This window comes from Anguilla anguilla, chromosome 6 (genome assembly GCF_013347855.1).
Source record: "Anguilla anguilla isolate fAngAng1 chromosome 6, fAngAng1.pri, whole genome shotgun sequence".
Taxonomy (NCBI): Eukaryota; Metazoa; Chordata; class Actinopteri; order Anguilliformes; family Anguillidae; genus Anguilla; species Anguilla anguilla.
In genome coordinates, this window is record NC_049206.1 from 5,704,369 (window position 1) to 5,722,758 (window position 18,390).

The window sequence follows — 18,390 nt, forward strand, 5'->3', positions numbered from 1 at the left end:
GGACCACCTTTCCAAAATAAAATTCTGAATCGGCAAAAGTACACTGCTTATTATTAAGACAGTCCTTTACTTCCTAATTTATTTCTTTTCCTGGGGCATGTACTTATATAAGTATATATGTGTGTGTATGTATGTATATGTTAAACGCCCTACCAGCGACAAGAAACCTTCGACCCTTTGTCCTGGGTAAACGTTTACCTTCCCTACTGGTTTAATCGATGCAAATCTAAATATCCCACACACAGATCACATCTCGGCCTATATGACGTAAGCTCTAGCTACAGCTCCCACGGATTACTAAACCCGTCCCGCCGCTTTCCACCAAAAAATCAGTGATCTATACTTGACGGGACAGCGTGTTCAAAACCAGCCTTTCAAGGACGCTTCCCACGCAACGCGCACTGGCTGTGACAGCTGACGTCGGCTGCCGGTGGAAGTCACAGATCCGACTACAACACTCCTGCAGAAACAACTTTTCAACTCCAGCCCCCACGGGCAACACTGTTTAATTACAAAACTGCGTTTACGGATTGATAACATCAGTGCTCAGCTTTAACAGAACGTCCCCACCGAGTAGCCTAGTTCTGTTCATTCTCTTGCGCCCCTACGTATCCCAGACTGAGACGTAGCCTACGTGCCGGTTACAAATCGCAGATCGAGCAAGTTCGCACGTATCCCCCCTTTGTTATAGCGATCTCCGTGAACCGCCTTCCAGTGGGGCAATGCGGAGCTTATGCTAAGTAGCTGGCTAGCCACTTTCAGAACAGATCACGCATATTTCCTAAACATCGCCTTTAATCCAACTCATTATATTCTATGGAACCATACTCCTGTCATAACGTAGTGTCTGATATAGATCTGTGGCTGTACGCACATATATTGGATTGACAATCTATCACCAAGTTCTAACGAACATTTATCTAACAAGCGACGTTATTTCTGCTGAGTTCTGTTTTAGGCCTAGTCAAGCTCTACACGAACAAAAGTCCGGGCGTACCTGTCCTGAAACGAACCGGCTTTTCTGTTCCGCCGTCGGTCTCCTCATAGGCGTCGGGTTGCCTGCTGCATCCGCGTTAATGTGTGTACCGATAAGAGGTTCGTAAGAGCCGTGTAATTCCCCATTCGGACAGAGAGCACGGGCTATGCCAACTCCGGTGGATGCGGCTCACTCGCACACATTCAGATACACGCACAAACCCGCGCACACACACAGTCACACAGCTGTTTGGAGAGTACTCTCTGTTCCTTCTTCAGCGCCGACCACTCACCGTGCCGGGTACTCGGCTGGAGGCGGGCTCTGACGATGAAACGAGAAAACGAAGAGAAAAGAAACCGGTCTGTCAGAACTGTGCCAGGAAGTATCTGCCTTACGGGAGTCTCGTACGTCTGAATGCGCTGAGCAACCGGGCGGACCTAGTGAAAAAAAATTGGCTCTCGAGTTTCGCTCTCGTTTGCATTTGGCAGATTGTATTCAAAAACACTCTGCGTACAGGAGGAAGAGTAACAACACGAGGATGCTGTTGCAACAGGGGAATGCGTGCGTGTTGAAAGGGGTTAAATGTTAGGCTAAACATTTACTGCATTTCAAACACATTTCTCCTTTCCAAAGTTCCCGTGAACTGGCTCGTGTAGTCATAAGCACAGTGATACTGTCATGATGATTGAACATTTTTTTTACTGCATGGTGTTTGTCAGAACTTTGTCACCATTAATGAGTCACTTCATAAGAGCAAATCATGACTTTTGGCAATGATTTCGCAAACGTGCACTTGTTTGTTTTAGCTACAACGTTTCTGGAATGCAGAAAGAACTCATAAAGAAGGAACTCAGTTCACACAGTTATAGCCTAGTTCCAACGACAATCTTACCGTTACTGCTTAGACGGAATAAGCAATTATTCAAATATATGAAAATGTCAGAATTTGAGCGGAATTACACGTGACAGTTTGAATTTGAGGTAAACGCCAACTGCTGCTGTGCGTAGCCGAGGAAACGAGAGTTCCTGTCAAGAGGTCATCGACTGTGAGGATAATCTCAATAATAGACACATTATCACCCCTGTTAGCGGAAGGTCGCACCTGCTCTAGGTGAAAGACAGTGAAATGTGCCCATGGTCCATTTACACATCTAGTCGTCACGGGGCCACTGTGTGTGTGTCGCGCGCGATGTGGGTACACCTGAGGGTGGACGGGTTCAGCTAATGTCGAAACGTAATAAATTCACCAGAAAGTCTCTGCTGAGCGATGACTATCTCTGAACTGTGAGAACCCGAGATTCATCTCCCAAACGAGAAAAAAGAAAACGGGATGGACAAGAGCCAACACGTCACGCTGAACTTCAGGGGAGAGAGAGAGAGAGAGATAGAGAGAAAGAGAGAGAGAATTTTAATGACCCTGAAACTCACTCAGCAGGTTGACAATAGCGCAGAATGCCACGGATACTTCACCAGCTAGCCATAGTAGCAAATCAATAAATTAATAAAGTGGAGTATGACAGATTTCACACGACAGTACAGTATGTTTTAAGTTACAGTTACTTGAGAGCACACACTGCGATACTCACCAGGCTATATTTTGCCCCGTGAGAGGGGTATGTTGGTATTTTCGAGACCGGATGATAAGAGAATACACACTTGCGTCAATCAAACCGCAAAGGGATTTGATTAAGATAAGATGAGACACCTTTCAGTCACCCTATGATTCACCCTGCCCTTGAAATCTTTTTCTCCCTTCCTTAAATGCCATTTTAACATAGCCCACCCTCCAATGCACACATACACACACACACTCTCAGATGTTGATTGATGTCTGTACCTCCTGCATAACTGTGGCCTCCCATAATGACTGTGAGCTGAAAACCTGACCTTTGACCCTCAGTCGGCATGACGATACCAAGGCTTGCCATCAGAGAGTGACTCATCTCTGTGGTCACAAGGTCCCACTACGGTGGGAAGACCTCATTTAGGCACTGATTGTGCTTGTGTGTGTGTGTGTGTGTGTTCTGTGTTCAGATTTCCTTTCTGCGACTATGAAACTTAGCATATGCCTCTCAAATACACTGTTACGTACAGAATGTATTGTCACATCCACACATCTGAGAAGTATGTGGAAACGTCCTCTGCTAAACTGAATGGCAAACGTGCACTTGTTTGTTTTAGCTACAACGTTTCTGGAATGCAGAAAGAACTCATAAAGAACGAACAGAGCGAGCAAAACGATTAGACCGTAGAATAATATTGTAGAAATGACCAGGGAGCTGTCGTGATTCCTTTTCGTTATTTCTGAATCCATCTTTTGATATGTCATTGTAAATGTCCCGTAAACTCCGTAGCTGTTGTAAGAAACTTTTGTCAACATATTACATTTTAAGTTTTTTGTTTGTTTACTTTGTCTTGAAAACTCAATACAAATGTGTTCACTTCAATGGAGTCCAAATGAACAGTTTTTATGTTAAAAAAAAAGGTGCAACTGGACCCTGTTCAGTCTAATTGCCTCTTCAGCAAACTGAGAGTCTTTTTCATCGTTTGAGTAGGGTACATGTTTTGGTTAAACCTACTCACGAGTGACATTTGTTTAAATTAATGTCTTGTGAATTTCTTTTAAATATGCATTTAGGATAAATATAGGCTATTTTTTGTTTGTTTCTGGTAGGTTACATCAAGGAGTTCCCCTTTCCCACTCACTCACTCTCACACACACACGCACACACACACACACACACACACACACACACAAACACAAAACACCAGACTCTCACATCATCATCTTATCATTTGTGCCAGATCATCCTCTGGACTGCACTAAGGAATACATCACGTGGAACATTGATCTGCAAAAAAAATGTCTTGTCACAACAGAGATGACTGTATAGTTTCTATTCTGCATCGTTTTGTGAGGCGCCATTTAGTAATCTTGGTGCAGAGTTCACAGACTTGTCGATTTGGCAGTTAGGAGTTAGGAGCATGCTGTTGCACTTTTTTTTTTTTTTTGGCATGTGTTGGGATTATCGCTGTCTACGAAAGGTGAAAGCCATGGGGCACGTTCGCCAGAGCAGACTCACTGACTGGAGTAATTACTTAATCAGCGACTTACATAGCATTTACATGATTGCATCCATTACATGATTGCCGGTCCTGTTCTTTTGTTTTGGAGGAGTGAGGAGGCAGGTGAAAGGTTCCCCACATGGGCCAGAGGTGAGGAATCCTATTCCTCCAGGGCTGTGTCAGTTTCTGGCTTTGTTACCCCGACTAAAATGCCCTAACAAACTCTGTACACCAGCTCCTGGAGATCTACCATCCTGTAGGTTTTCGACTCTAATTTGGCACACCCGACCCTACTTATTTAGCAGCTCAACCAGATCTCTGGCTGTTGAATGAGGTGCGCGTCGTTAGGGTTGAAGTAAAAACCTAAAAGACGGCAGGTCTCCAGTAACAGGGTTGGTTGCCGCTGCTAAACGCAAACGATGGTTTCTTTTGTGGCTTGTGGCACCGTAACACGAATCACGTGGACAAACACGGGAGCAGGCTTCAGCTTTCATTGATACGCCCGCCGGCGAAAGTTAAAGACAGCAGGAAGGTCGGCTCACGTTAATGACTGAGTTTATGAAGTGATTACAGACAGGGAGAACAGATACCGCCGCCAAGGAACCAGGTAGTTCCAGCACACCCTGTTCTCTCTCTCTCTCTCTCTCTCTCTCTCCACTCCCTCTGCACTCGTTTATCCTCATCCCTCAGTTTCACCCCCACCCGGCAGAGACAGGCAGTGAAAGCAGTGAGTGAGAGAGAGAGAGAGAGAGAGAGAGAGAGAGAGAGAGAGAGAGAGAGAATTTATTATTTTTTATTATCGTTTATTATTGTTATTGTTGTTGTTGTATAGCCTACTCGCTGTGGCCATTGCCACACTGTTGATTGCATTGTTGTCGTTTCCACAATGTTGTTTGTATTTCATGTTTCCTATTCCTGCTTCTATGTGTACGCTTTGGCAATAAGTACAAGTGTATTTCATGCCAATAAAGCATTTTGAATTTGAATTTGATTTGAGAGAGAGAGAGAGAGAGAGAGAGAGAGTACTTCTGTCTCTGAAATCCTATCCATGCTGATTAATATCCTCTCTCACAATTTCCAGAAACTACATGAAAACCCTGCAATTCTCTGTTTAAGCATTTGATTATCAGAGACATTCGAGGGAGCTCAACCTTACCTACTTCTCATACGGGGTCATGTGCCCATTAGGGTCAGGCTTTGTAAATATGGACCGTATCCTGATATTACCAGTCATGTTACATCCGCACTCCGTAAAGCCGTAGGTTACCGTTGATGATTTGCATCGCCCTCTAGTGGAAATAAGCTGTCATGGCACGATTAAATTAAGTGAATCGAGGACTGCACATCAATAGTAACCTATACGGCTTCACGGAATGCGTATCTTGTTTCGTTATATTGCTTGTCAATTTCATGCAGAGGATGCTACGGTTTTATTCAGATCATGATGGATTTTGGCATTTTACAGGAACCTTATAAGCATTAAAATAATGACCTTGTGAAAATTATTTGCCGTTATTGTTTGTTTTTCACGATAATTGCTTGAGGGAGACTGAACTGCCTCCCTTGGTAAGCTCCATTCACGTGTTGGCAGGCACTGTGATAGATGTTGGGTGTAGCTGTTTGTGTGCTGCTCTACATGAACACTTAAATAAAAAGCAAAGATCCCCCTCCACACACACACAAACACACTCAGACACACACACTAAGATACACATTTTGAGTGTTGTACTTTATCAAACCTGTGCTTTGTAGTTGTTCCGATGACCTTTGGTATGCGAAATCCTAACACAGTACAGTCGAAAACTCATGAGTAGTCATCCATACACTCCTCCTTAACCATGAAAAGTGCTGTCGTCTATTTCTCTGTTTAAACAGTTTGTGTGATATTTTAAACTTAATCTCATTCCCTTTCACCTTGATTGTCTCCCTGCTGCTGGTGAGAGCTGTTGAATGTTTGAATATCCTCAAGTCAAAATATAAATAACCAGAATAATAATCGAAAAAGGGTGAAACTTTCCCAACATTTTAACTTTATTTATTCAAGCTAAATAATATACATTTATTTATTAATATATATATACTGTATATATTTACATAAGTTGCTGTTTTGCGGCAAAGGAGGTCCGTGAAATGGCGAGAAAGCATCAGGTTTAAAATAGCCAGGAAAGAAAACGTCGACTAACCTTCCATCATAAAAGCTCAATATTTTAGAAAACGATTGTAATCGTTTGGCTTCAGTGGTTTTCCTGGAGCAAATTATAATTCAATTTACTTTTGAGGAGACAGAATAATAAACCGTCCCTTCTAAGGGCCAGGTTTACTGAAGATTTTCACAGAAAAAAAAAAAAAAACTGTATTTCCAGTTTCCACGGATTGCTTTGGTGAAGTTACAATTTGCATGTGCAAAAACCATCAGTAAATCCGGCAGGGTCGCTGCTATGAATTTGCAGGCCCAAAACAAAATATAATATAATATAATATAAAACAACAATATAATATATTTTATAACAGATTAAAAATAGTTACACCTCGTATCCGGGCTTGCAATTAATTGCAAAATTGCCCCTTCTATTATCTCCAACCCTAAAACCTGGCCTTGTATTTTCTAAAAGTTTCTTGAGGTCACATGATGGGGACTGTTAACACAAACAAGTAGTTAGAATGTTTTTTTTTTTTTGTCAAACTCAAGGAGTTCAGAAAAGAGCTCATGGTTAAAAATTTAAAACTGCCACGGGGGAGCATTGCAACTATTGAAGTACCCGGTGTGTTAGAGTCCGAGAGATGGTATTGATACATTACAGCAATGCATTATTAATAATAATAATAATAATAATAATAATAATAATAATATTTACACTATAACAACAATTTAACCTAGTAAGGTGTATGCCAGAGATGGAAAATCACGAACCAAAAGACGTGAAAATACGGTCATTAGGTCCTCTTGCAGACGGGAAACGACACGGGAGTCACTTGCATACGACGAGTAGCGCTTTTTCATTTTTATAACGCGCTTTTGCAGTACGTGCGAGGTTTGCCGCAGTCAAGCAGTAATACTCCTATTTATGGTAGACCGAATCTATGAAGCAGGAAAGCGCGTTACAGCAGACTGAAGACTTATGCAATAATGGGAAGGAAGCGTTCACAGTGTTTAAGGTTTCACTTTGCTACCGCGCGTTTAAAAATGGGTTGACTTTATTCATTCGTTTTAGCGCAATGCTGTTTAATAAGTAATGCTACAGCTAGGCTGCCTGTGCTTTCTGTGATCCGTTAAATGTAAAATCAGCTAACGTAGCTATCGACTAAATTTCTGGAAAGATTTAAAAAGAAAATAGTTACCAAGAAAACGAATGTGTCACAAGGCAGTTACTGGAAACGCATGCAAACTTTCAGTTGGTAAAGCGGAAAGATACCCTTTTTGGAATATCAGTAAAAATGGCTCTCCTCCAATAGCATTAGAGCTAGCAGATGTGATGTCACAGTGCAGTTCACCAACCCCGCCCCTGGACTGGCCTGACAGGTCAAGGCTCTTCTCTTTAATCGGTTCCATGCAATATAGTGTGTGACCACTTATCAGGGTCGGCCTGGCTCCAGGTCGATAGGGGAAAGAAGGGATGTGACTGCATATTCTTGAACAAAGGTCCATGCGGGCTACCTCAGTTCAATAGTGTGATGTCAGTTCAGTCCCGTTGTTGTTTGTTAGTGCTTTACAGTTTGATTTAGAAATCAAGGTTGTTCTGTCCAGAGAAACATCAGGAAATTTTCTGTTTGTCATCACTTCAGAGAGTAGACTATAGATATATTTGCACTTGATATGTAATTTTTATAAAGGGCTTCAGAGTCTTTTTTGGATAGTTTTACCATGTTAATCCGTTATTCAATAATTAATCTTTTCTATATCATATTTTGCTTCACATTTATGCTTTAGTTTTCAGTGTTCTTGTGTAGTTTCCATTATTAAATCTGTGGTTGATGTTCCAGCACCAGCTATTTGGCCAAGGTGAGGTTTCCTTACTGTCAAAATGACCATACTGCAGTTCACTAGCTGGCCTGCAGGAGGAGACAAAGACAAGGAATCGCAATCCCGCTGCTCCATTTGTTTTCCTCAGAGAGGCATACGCGTCAATCCTTTATGAGCATCAGTCCTTTCTTATTCGCTCTCAAACAGGAAGTCCATTCCACAGGGGCCAGGCAGAGGTCACAGTTCACAGGGAGGGGGGCGGATCCAGCAGACTTAACAAAGTTAATACATGTGTAATAACACAGTAACAGAGAGCACACAGGTTGGATTAAGGTTTCTCATTTTTTTGCAGTCTGCATTGTTGTTTGGTTTGCAGTATTAAACCCATTTATGATTCATTTTTGCCCGCCCCCCTCCCCCATCCCATTCCCCCCACGCATGCATGCATTTTATTTTTCACAAAGGGGCTCAGCACGAGATGCAAAGAAAGGAGGATCGCATGGACGATGCGGAGGGCAGGGTAGGTGGCGGGTGTCACCACACAAGGGACAGGGCCATGAGTTGGGCCAGGAGCGGAGCGGAGCTCCAAAGAGTGGACCCGCTATCGATCGTCCAGCCCCCCCTCCACACAGGGACCAAGGGCAGTGGGCGGGGGGGGTCCCTGGGGTGGGCCCTACGACCGAGATTCCTTCTTTGTGTGGGGTTTGTTCCCCAGGATGTGATCGATGTCAGACACCACGTCCGACGTCATCTTTGGAAGCACCTGCGTGCGCACGAGAGAACAAAAATAAAAATGTTGCATCGTGTCAAATGGCCAAGTCATCTGAACACACCTGCCCTGAAAAAAAAGCCTCCATTTCCTTCGCTTTGTTTCATTAAAATGTCCGACGGAGACATTACTTCTACACTATCTGACCTTTAAGCATTTAGCAGGTGTTCTCAAATAGAGCAGCACAAAATAAAGCTAAAACTTTGGCATGAGTGTGAGTGCAAAAACGTAAGAACAGGTGTTGCAGGGAGCAAAGCTGCAGAACTTTATTTAAAATCCCATACTACAAATGTATCAGTTCAAACGTGTGCTAGGAACACGGAATGCATTGACATCCGTTCTGAATTTGGAATCATGAGTCATGTGACTTTAAGAGAGTGAAAAGGCAGACTGGGCTGGGACAGTTAATTAGACTGGGCTGGCAGGGAGCTGTTAAGGCATCGCAGCTAAAGTGTAGAAACTCACTTGTATAGCGCCCAGGTTCTCCGTCAGCTGTTCCGGATTGGACGTTCCCAGCAGCACCGAGCTCACGCCCTCATTCCGAAGACACCAGGCTGGAGGGGGGGGGCGGGAAAGGAAAAGAACGCAATACTGCTGGTGTCCACTGGGTGGCAGTGTTTCCTCTATAGGACGAAGTTGAATTTGAACAGAACCATCACTGGAGAAATCATGGTGTGGCATGCCTCACAGTCTGGATGTGGAGAGCGTGCTGCTTCCAGTTGGTTGGGGCCGCAGGTCAGACTATTTCTAGATACTTTCGCAGTATGTCCAGACTGTAGATGCTACTTCACAGCTGGCGAAATAATTCTATTTTAAAATCCGCAATTAAGATGGGAATGAGCGGCAGAGAAAATACAGGTGGCATCCAGCAGGTGGCAGTATACCCAAGTGTAAAACCACGCTGAACGCAGACAGAGGGAATTGGCCCAGTTCCAGCTCTATAATGGGAAAAGGGGTATAACTGCACAGATTTGCAGGTAAGCCACCCACTCAATTACATTGGGTTCACTAAAGCAGTGTCTGATATTTTAAACCCAGACAAACACTGGTGGAACGGTACCTCACTGAAAGGACAAATTTATGCAAAATTCCACACAGAGCATTATATTACAAGTATGCACAGTATATTCTCCCAAGACCTGGCTATTCATTTTTGCCCCTTGTAGGGGTCCTGAGTCTCTGCTATACTGAAATCCACACTACAAGGGACATTCTATGGAAATAAAAGAATAATATTTTTGAAAATATTTTGAGTGTGACGTTTTTTGTCATTCAAGACACTTGTATTAGGCCAAAAAAAAATTTTTTTTTTGTTGATCTACAGCAGACCTGAGAAGCGAGTGGGGAGTCGTTTACCTCCTTCCCTCCCTCCCTCCCTCGCTCCCTCCCTCCCTCTGACGGAGGGTGGAGACCAGGCCGGCGCGATAAGGATTAGCGCACTGCACTAGCGGGGTGTGGCGTTCGGCGCGCGCGACACTGAACAGGAGGACTCGGCGGCTCTCGAGGCGCGCGTGATATTTGACGCGGCGGTGCAATAACAACTGGAGGGGGGTGCCGGGGCAGCCGGGCTTGTAAGTCAGACACAGCGGGTCTTATTCACCAGGTGTGGCGCCGCCCTGGTGCCCTGGAGTGAGGTTACTGCACCTGATTTGCCTCAGTGAAATGCCCAGCTGCATAAAGAGACTGCACGTCAACTGTGTTTGCAGTATGCCTGAATGGAAATGCCTGCGTGGGAGAGCTGTGAGTTGTTGCCCCCCCTTGCCCCCCCTTGCCCCCCCCTTACCCACGGCCAGCTGGGGGAGGGTGCAGCCCAGCTTCTCGGCGATGCGACTCAGCTCCTTCAGCTTGGCCTGCTGCTTCCGGCCCTCCTCACTCTGAATCTTATCCTTCAGCCACTGGTACGACTGCGGGGGGGGGGGGGGGGGAGGGGGGGGAGGAGAGGAGAGGGGAGGGGAGGGGGGGAGGAGAGAGGAGAGGAGGGGAGGGGAGAGGAGAGGGGGGGAGAAGAGAGGAGAGGAGAACAGAAGAAAGGAGGGGAGGGGGGGAGAGGAGGGGAGAGGAGAGGGGAGGAGGGGGGAGAAGAGAGGATAGGAGAACAGAAGAAAGGAGGGGAGGGGGGGAGAAGAGGGGGGGAGAGAAGAAGGGAGAAGGGCAGAGAGGAGAGGGGAGGACAGGAGAAGAGAGAGTAGAGCCTGACTCCCACATTCGTGAAGTGCCTCAGGGTTCAGAGAGCTGATCTAGTTTCATGGTTTCCCCTGTCTGTAGCCTAACTGTATCCACAATGAGTAAAAAGGCCAGACTCATTCTAAATCAGCACTCCTGCTTTGAGATGCTTTATGAATACAGAGCCAATTCTTAAACACCACCATTGGGCCTGTCACCAAAGAAACGCAATTAAACTCCCCATAAGGTGAACAGAACAGGCCACAGGAAGTGCACTACTGCAGCAGGAAGTGCACAACACCAGCAGGAAGTGCACAACACCAGCAGGAAGTGCACTACTCCAGCAGGAAGTGCACTAATCCAGCAGAAAGTGCTCTACTCCAGCGTAAGGCTTCAGAGGAAACATGCTGGTCTCTATTTCACAGAGGATTTGCTGTGATGAGAAAAGTCAATAAACACAATTAGGGATTACCAGTTGGGAGAAAAAAAAGACAAGAATTCATATTAAAAAATCAACTCGCAGGAGACTGGAAAAGGAACAGACCTCCTGTTTAATAACTAGATATTCCCTCGGATATCGCTGAAACTAAAAGTGTTTATACGTACTGGCGCATTATGAATATTGATACGGAGGCACAGACAAAGTCAGATCAACAGACAGCCCAGCCTAACCGACAACGCTGACATCTCCAGGTACCAAACATATCTTCCTTTGAAGATCCTCCTTTCCTTTGATTTATGTCATGCCGAACAGATGGGATTCACAGTCGAATAGCTGCTCAGTAAACAGAACATCTACGGGAAAATAAGGTCAGATACAGCGTTGGCCAATCAGCAGGCGGAAAGGGAATCACATGACTGCCCCATACCTTCATGGAGGCCCTGGAGGATTCTGGGATGCCGTTGTCGTACTTCCCCGTGATGATTCCGCAGGCCAGCGGGGACCACGAGACCACGCCCACACCTGCGGGAGACAGGTGAGGCGGCACGGGTGGAAAGAAATGTGAGGGCTGCACCACCGACGGCCGCTAAAAACGCAAACGCAGCGCTACACAGCACGGAAACACGCGATGCGCTATAGCAGGGCATCCTCCTGACAGGTGGATCCTGGAGCCAGCTGAGATCTGGCAACCCTTCTTTGTTCCCTGTGAGGGAGGGTGTTCACACCCTGCACCTGGTGCTGACGTAGGTATAAGAGCATCCTTTTCCTGTTCTCAAAGGAGACATGAGGAAAAATGCATTTAAAAAAAACAGTCTTCTGGGGGCTGCTGGGTGGCTCATCCTGTTAAGGCACGGTTAGCAGTTAGAGTGCATGGATGGGCCCCAACCGTCTGGTATCGAATCTGGACCATGCTGGTGCTGAGTACAGCCAGTAGTCGCGTGGGGGGGGGCAGTTAGCACGACCATCAGTCGTCATGCTGGGATGACAGCACCACATTGTTCACCAGTGTCCCCTGCTGGTCGATCGGGGCGCTTCTTGTGATTAGAAGTGGCGGCTGGCATCGTCGATTGATCTCAGCTCTCCAAAATCAACAACGGAGGCGGAGAGGACTGTTGCAGAGTGAGCACGCTTGGGCATTAAAAAATGTGTGTGTGCGGGTCTGTGTGAGTGTACTCAATGGCTGTACTCCCAAATATAGCCGCTTTTACAGACAGAGTCTCGTTTTTCATTTATACTACCAGAAGTATTTTCGAGCACGCCGAGGAAGCCAAGTTCGGCCGCAATACATTATCATAAGTCTCTTAGCTGGTTTTAAAAATATCTGGTAATATTTTAAGAGATTCATGTGCACTCATGTTGGCTAAACCAGCCTTCCTGGAAGCTCATATAATATTTTTGATAGCAAGGATGAGAATGGAGGCTTTTTTTTCAAGTCCTTTATCCTCATCACCACTTACCACCTCTTCCCAATTTATCCCCCTCACAGGAGGTGGGTGCAATCCGATGATCCGAATTACTGTCTTTTTTTTTGTTGGGGCCTGGCGTGCCCCACTTGAAGATTAAATTCATTTTTATTTTGTGTCGCGCACTCAGTACATTTTGATTCAAATTAAAACACCCCAATCGGGCATTCACTCGGCATTGTGGGGGATTTTAACTTCGAGCCCTCGTCAGATAGACGGTCCTCTGCAAACGCGGCAGTGCGGCGTCTCAGGATCTGGGCCAGCAACCAGGAGGGCGGGCTCCAGCGCAAAGCCCACAGATCGCAGCTGCAATCCGCATAATCAGGGGAATTAGCCCTCTTCAGTAAATATCGGGCTGAGCAAACACATTGTACTGACAGTATGTAAATGTATGTAAATTTATGTATTTATGTATTCCGTATGCGCAATGCAAGGCTGTGAATGCATGGTCCTCATTTGCTGTTATTCCGTAGCGCGTAGCGTGTAGCATGTAGCTGTAGCGTGTAGCGTGTAGCTGTAGCATGTAGCGTGTGGCTGTAGCATGTAGCGTGTAGCTGTAGCATGCAGCGGTAGCGTGTGGCTGTTCAACAGCAGCGAGCCATCACCTGAAAGGACAACCTAGCAGCATTTTTGCTAATAGGTGGACAGCTTCAATGCCACATCTCACATTATATGTTGACAATGTAATCTCTGCTGTCTACTTAGCAGATCATAAGCGCTCCCCAATCGCAATCTGCATGTGGGAGAGAGGACCCAATCACAGCCCGGCACGCTCTCTTTGCTTCCGATTGGCTGGCGGATGGCTGGCGTGTGTGATTGACACCTGCCTATCTTGTGGTAGAGTTCGGGCAGCTGCACCTCCACCTTGTCCCGCTGGAAGAAGTGATACTCCGCCTGCTCGCACACGGGCGGGATCAGGTTAAACTGGCGAGCCACAGAGTATGCCTCCTGAGTGGGGGGGGGGGGGGGGGAGAGAGAGAGAGAGAGAGAGAGAGAGAGAGAGGGGGGAGAGAGAGAGAGAGACAGTGAGTGACCACCCACCCCATATAAACATTGTACATGTTTATTGATTTACCTCTGTTGCTGTCAATGCTGTTATTTGTATATATTGTTAGATGTATCATTATTATTATGATATTATTATTATTTTACATTTTATATGTATGCTTTGGCAATAGTTACATTTGTATTTCATGCCAATAAAGCAACTTAAATTGAAAAATTGAATTGAGAGAGGGAGAGGTGGAGAAGAAAGGAGGAGAGGGGGACAAGAGAGGGGGGTAGGAGAGAATGAGAGGGAGAGGACGGGGAGATGGGGAGAGGAAGAGGGGGAGAGGTAGAGGGAGAGGGGAAGAAGAGATTAAAAAAGAGAGCACATTCACTTCATACAGACTATGAACACACAAGAGTCTGTTCTTATTTTGGCTTATAACTAAAGGCTTAAACAAACTGAAGGATTTGTAGGTAACCATAGGGGGAAAAATGCTAATTAAATGTGGATAAAGTATTCATTTGTTGCCATAACTCTATTCTGTGTTACATACATATACACATGCAGCCTCCCTCAGGTACAAACTGTTCCATATAAGAAATTTCACAGAATCAGCTTTCTTTGGAAATGAAACCACAATGACGAAATGCAAAACAACGACCGAGAAAGCAATGGCGAAAAGCCAACATTCTGCTCACAATCCCATTTTTGTAATTTTTTTTTTTAAACTGAGGGGGGAAAAAAACCCCACTTTTTACATAATTGTTTAAAAATAATGTAATTCAGAGAAATGCCTCAATTCCCAGCTCTCCCAGGCATGAAACAATACTCAGCACAAGCAGGTTTCAGAGCCTTTTTCCATTTCATTAAACGAGCCGTTCAAATGAACAGGAATATAGCGGGACAAATTGCGCAAATCTATTCTCACAAAATACCACTTATTTCCCCACAGAATTTCTGTCTGTTTCAGGGAACTCACCGGGGGGGAAAAATCTGCATTATTTAACTCGACAAAATGTTTATTATGTTGTGATAGACAGGTTGTTTCTGTGCACATACAGTACAATATGCACTGTGAGGGAGGAGGTGTTGGATCAAGTCTTATGGAAGACTTAAAGGAGGTTGTATTACGGATCCACACAGATGGAATGGAGACTGTGTGGATGCACTATGAAGGTTGACCTGAGGTTGTGTGGAAGTTGCATTAAGGTTGACCTGAGGTTGTGTGGAAGTTGCATTAAGGTTGACCCGAGGTTGCGTGGACGTTGCATTAAGGTTGACTCGAGGTTGTGTGGAAGTTGCATTAAGGTTGACCCGAGGTTGTGTGGAAGTTGCTTTAAGGTCCACCCGAGGTTGTGTGGAAGCTTTTTGAACGTTAGCCTGAGGTTGTATGGAACTTTATGAAAGTTGACCTGAGGTTGTGCCGATGTTGTATGGAGGTTTTTTGGAGGTTTTCCTCTCTCACCATAATCTCCATAGCTGTCCACCGCGAGGTCCCCCAGTACATGGACATGCCCTGGTTTATCACATAGGTCATGGCTCTCACAATCTCTGTGGAGACAAGGCTAACCAATCAGCAATCATCGGTCCATCCATTCGGCCAATCAGCCAACTCAACCATCCAAAAAAAAAAGACAAGCTAATCAGGCAATCAAAACTCAACCATCCAGGAAAAAAATACAAGCTAAACAGACAATCAACGTGTCAATCAATCACTCAGTAAACCAATTATTCGACTGATTCATGAAATTATCCAGAAAACAAGGCTGCAAAGCTGATACAGGACCCCCAGGTCAACAGGAAAAGACAGAGACACGTGTGAAATAATTCACCAATGATAAATCCCTTCTGTCTTCACACCTGCGAAGATTAATGAGGCTTGCAGCGAGGTAAAAAAAAACCCTTACAGCACAAAATTGTCTTTTTTTTAAACTGTGTACACAGCACATTCCAAAACGGGAACAGCTGTGTTCCTCGCACACGCTCACTCACGGAAACACAAGGCAAGCTCGGGAGACATGCAGGTGTCCCAGCCAGATACCGCTGGGCCTCATTTCAACTGTGGTGAAAACCAAAAAAAAAAAAAAAAACTGGGTAGTGGGCGGAGGGGTGCTGTGACAGGGGGGCTGTTTCTGCTGGCTGTGGGTGAATTACACTATTTTGGAGTTTAGTGGGGGTGGGGTGGTGGGGGGTTATAATTTTTTTTTTATCAGACAGACATTCTGGTTGCATTAGTGCTCCTCCAGTGAAAAGCAGGAAGCAGGAAAAACGAAAAACAGCCCTGAGCTCCTCCGTGTTCCCCTTGAGCGGGCTGCTGCCGTTCTGCCCTGACATCACATGACCGGCCACCCCTCTCATAGTCAAACCCTTTATTCTAGCGGGACGTCCCGCTGAGATTTAAAGGCTGGTTTCACACACAGGCGGGCCAGGGCCCTGACGTTTGAATCGCCTCACAGTGGGAGAGCTGAGCAGGGAGCAGGGCCCGACGGCCTGAAGACGTTATGAGCCGGAGGGCGGGGCCGAGCCAGGACCAGAAGGCCTGCTTCTGAGACGATTCGTCAACGCGGGCCACCTGAGCAGAGCAGGAAGCGCTAGCAGGGAGAACAAAATGGGGCCGCAATAACTAAAGGCATTAACCCTCCGAAGAGTAGGTTCTGTGGAATGTTTTCTTCCCCCCCCTCAAAATTCCAAGTCCGTGTTCTAGAACTCCTCTGCTTTCAGTCACCGGTAGTGATTGTGACATCAGCATCGGAATGTTCAGTCAAGAACGTCCTAATCTCACACTTTGTGATCTCGCACCTTACAGGCAATGGCGACATTATGAGGGGGCGGTGCGGTTAACTGCAAAGGCATGCAGTGGAAGCAGACAGCCCTTTTCAGAGGACGAGAGCCAGCCGGTTTGTCGGGGGACATGTGACAGGAAGTAGGTTTTGAGTGACGGGTGAGACGGCCCTCTTGTGCCCTTCAGCAAGGTCCGCCGCCTCGGTGATCCACAACCCTGTTCCTGTTGTTCAGGCGGGCTTGTGGATCCACCTGCCAGCTGCATAACAAGGTCTGATTGTGCTGTCAATACAACCCCGATCTGAGCTTGACTTCCAAAGACAGCCGTCTGTTTCCGAATCGATGAGGAGACAAATGCGCACGCAGCCACGAGATTATTTGGTTTTTAAATTTGTTTCTCCCAGGAGCAATAAAAGTCAAACTGCTTAAGGGGGGGCAACAGGCCTGAGAAACAGAGAGCTCATTTTGCACACGGCGCACCGACGCGAGCGCACCGCGCGCTTCACCTGAAAAGCGACCAGCGGCGACTGCTGAGGCAAGTCGAAACCGGATCGATATGCAATTAGCAGCTCGATCGAGCCCAGCTAATTGCATCGGCTCTGCTGGGAGACTTGGGAGAGAGTAGCGTGCGTAGCGTGTACCCACGGCTCCAGGGCTGTGAGGCATTGCAGGCCGATAGCCGGCGCGATAGCCTGTAAATAACACGCCGCTGGATGAGTCACGGCGCTAGGCTAACCTCGGAGAGCTGCGCCATCATCATCATCATCTCGTACTGCAGAGGCCTAGCGGACTGAAAAGCCTCCCGCTCAGTTTCAACAGAGCCCATTTTAGAGACTGAGAGTGTGCGCGTGTGTGTCTGTGTGTGCGTGAGCCCCGGATAGAGAGACGCACCTCTGCGCTCCACAAACCCAGCCTCTCCAGAGCTCTCTGGAACACCTGTTGAGACCAGCCAAAAATACCCAGCTGCCCCAGGGGGGGAAACGTAATCCAGATCGCCTGTGTTAATGAGGTGAACTGCTGCACATTACCCCGGTTCCACTCGGCTGAGGCTGGTGCTCAGGGGGGTTCTATCGCCATGGCATCAACAGTGACAGCGCCAATCAATCAATCTGAGCCTCACCCCCCCACGCCAAACACACACACACACACCGGCCCAAAGTGCTCACCCTCCATGGGCGTGTTGCTGTCAGGACGGTTGGCAAACACGACGTCCACGTATTCCAGCTGCATCCTCTGGAGGGAGCCCTTCAGTCCTGAGAGAGAGAGGAAAAGAGAGAGAGAGAGAGAGAGAGAGGGAGAGAGGGGATAGGGAGGGAGAGAGAGAGAGACAAGGAGAGAGACAGCAGGAGAGGCAGAGAGAGAGAGAGAGAGAGAGAGAGACAGCAGGAGAGAGAGGGAGAGAGAAGGGCAAGAGGAGAGAGGTGAACCTAACATTTAGCATGACCTGCCAGGCCATAGCGCTGAGTATCACAGAGTGGACAGATGTGAGCATGATGCTCACTCAGCCTGTCAGGCCACAGAGCCGATCACAGATCCCGAGAGAGAGGGGAGATGTATGTGGCTAGTCAGAACCTGCCTGACCTGCCTGACCACAGCGATTATCACGTATCCTCAGAGAGCACATCCTGTCAGACCAGTGTGCCGATCACAGATCCCAGACCAGTGTGCCGATCACAGACCAGTCTGCCGATCACAGATCCCAGACCAGTGTGCCGATCACAGATCCCAGACCAGTGTGCCGATCACAGACCCCAGGGGAGCAGAGACGTGAGCGGGGC

The 18,390-nt window shown here is 46.6% G+C and overlaps 2 protein-coding genes across 3 annotated transcripts in view; both read right to left on the minus strand.

Moving 5' to 3' along the window:
• LOC118230806 (protein mono-ADP-ribosyltransferase TIPARP-like) overlaps positions 1-1,423 on the minus strand; it is a 12,027-nt gene extending 10,604 nt beyond the window's left edge. The window contains exon 1 of one of the 2 annotated variants that reach the window (XM_035424132.1): positions 1,269-1,423. The gene's annotated coding sequence lies outside the window, so the exon portion shown is untranslated. The other variant, XM_035424131.1, reaches the window with a different exon arrangement.
• Positions 1,424-6,675: 5,252 nt separating this feature from the next.
• LOC118229161 (voltage-gated potassium channel subunit beta-1-like) overlaps positions 6,676-18,390 on the minus strand; it is a 38,065-nt gene continuing 26,350 nt past the window's right edge. Inside the window, exons 8-14 of the mRNA XM_035420872.1 lie at positions 17,779-17,865; positions 15,297-15,382; positions 13,668-13,788; positions 11,805-11,899; positions 10,556-10,676; positions 9,238-9,326; positions 6,676-8,766 (exon numbers count right to left, since the gene is read on the minus strand). Of these exons, the coding sequence (XP_035276763.1) occupies positions 8,677-8,766; positions 9,238-9,326; positions 10,556-10,676; positions 11,805-11,899; positions 13,668-13,788; positions 15,297-15,382; positions 17,779-17,865 (689 nt within the window). The 3' untranslated portion in view covers positions 6,676-8,676. The remainder of the gene's footprint in view (positions 8,767-9,237; positions 9,327-10,555; positions 10,677-11,804; positions 11,900-13,667; positions 13,789-15,296; positions 15,383-17,778; positions 17,866-18,390) is intronic.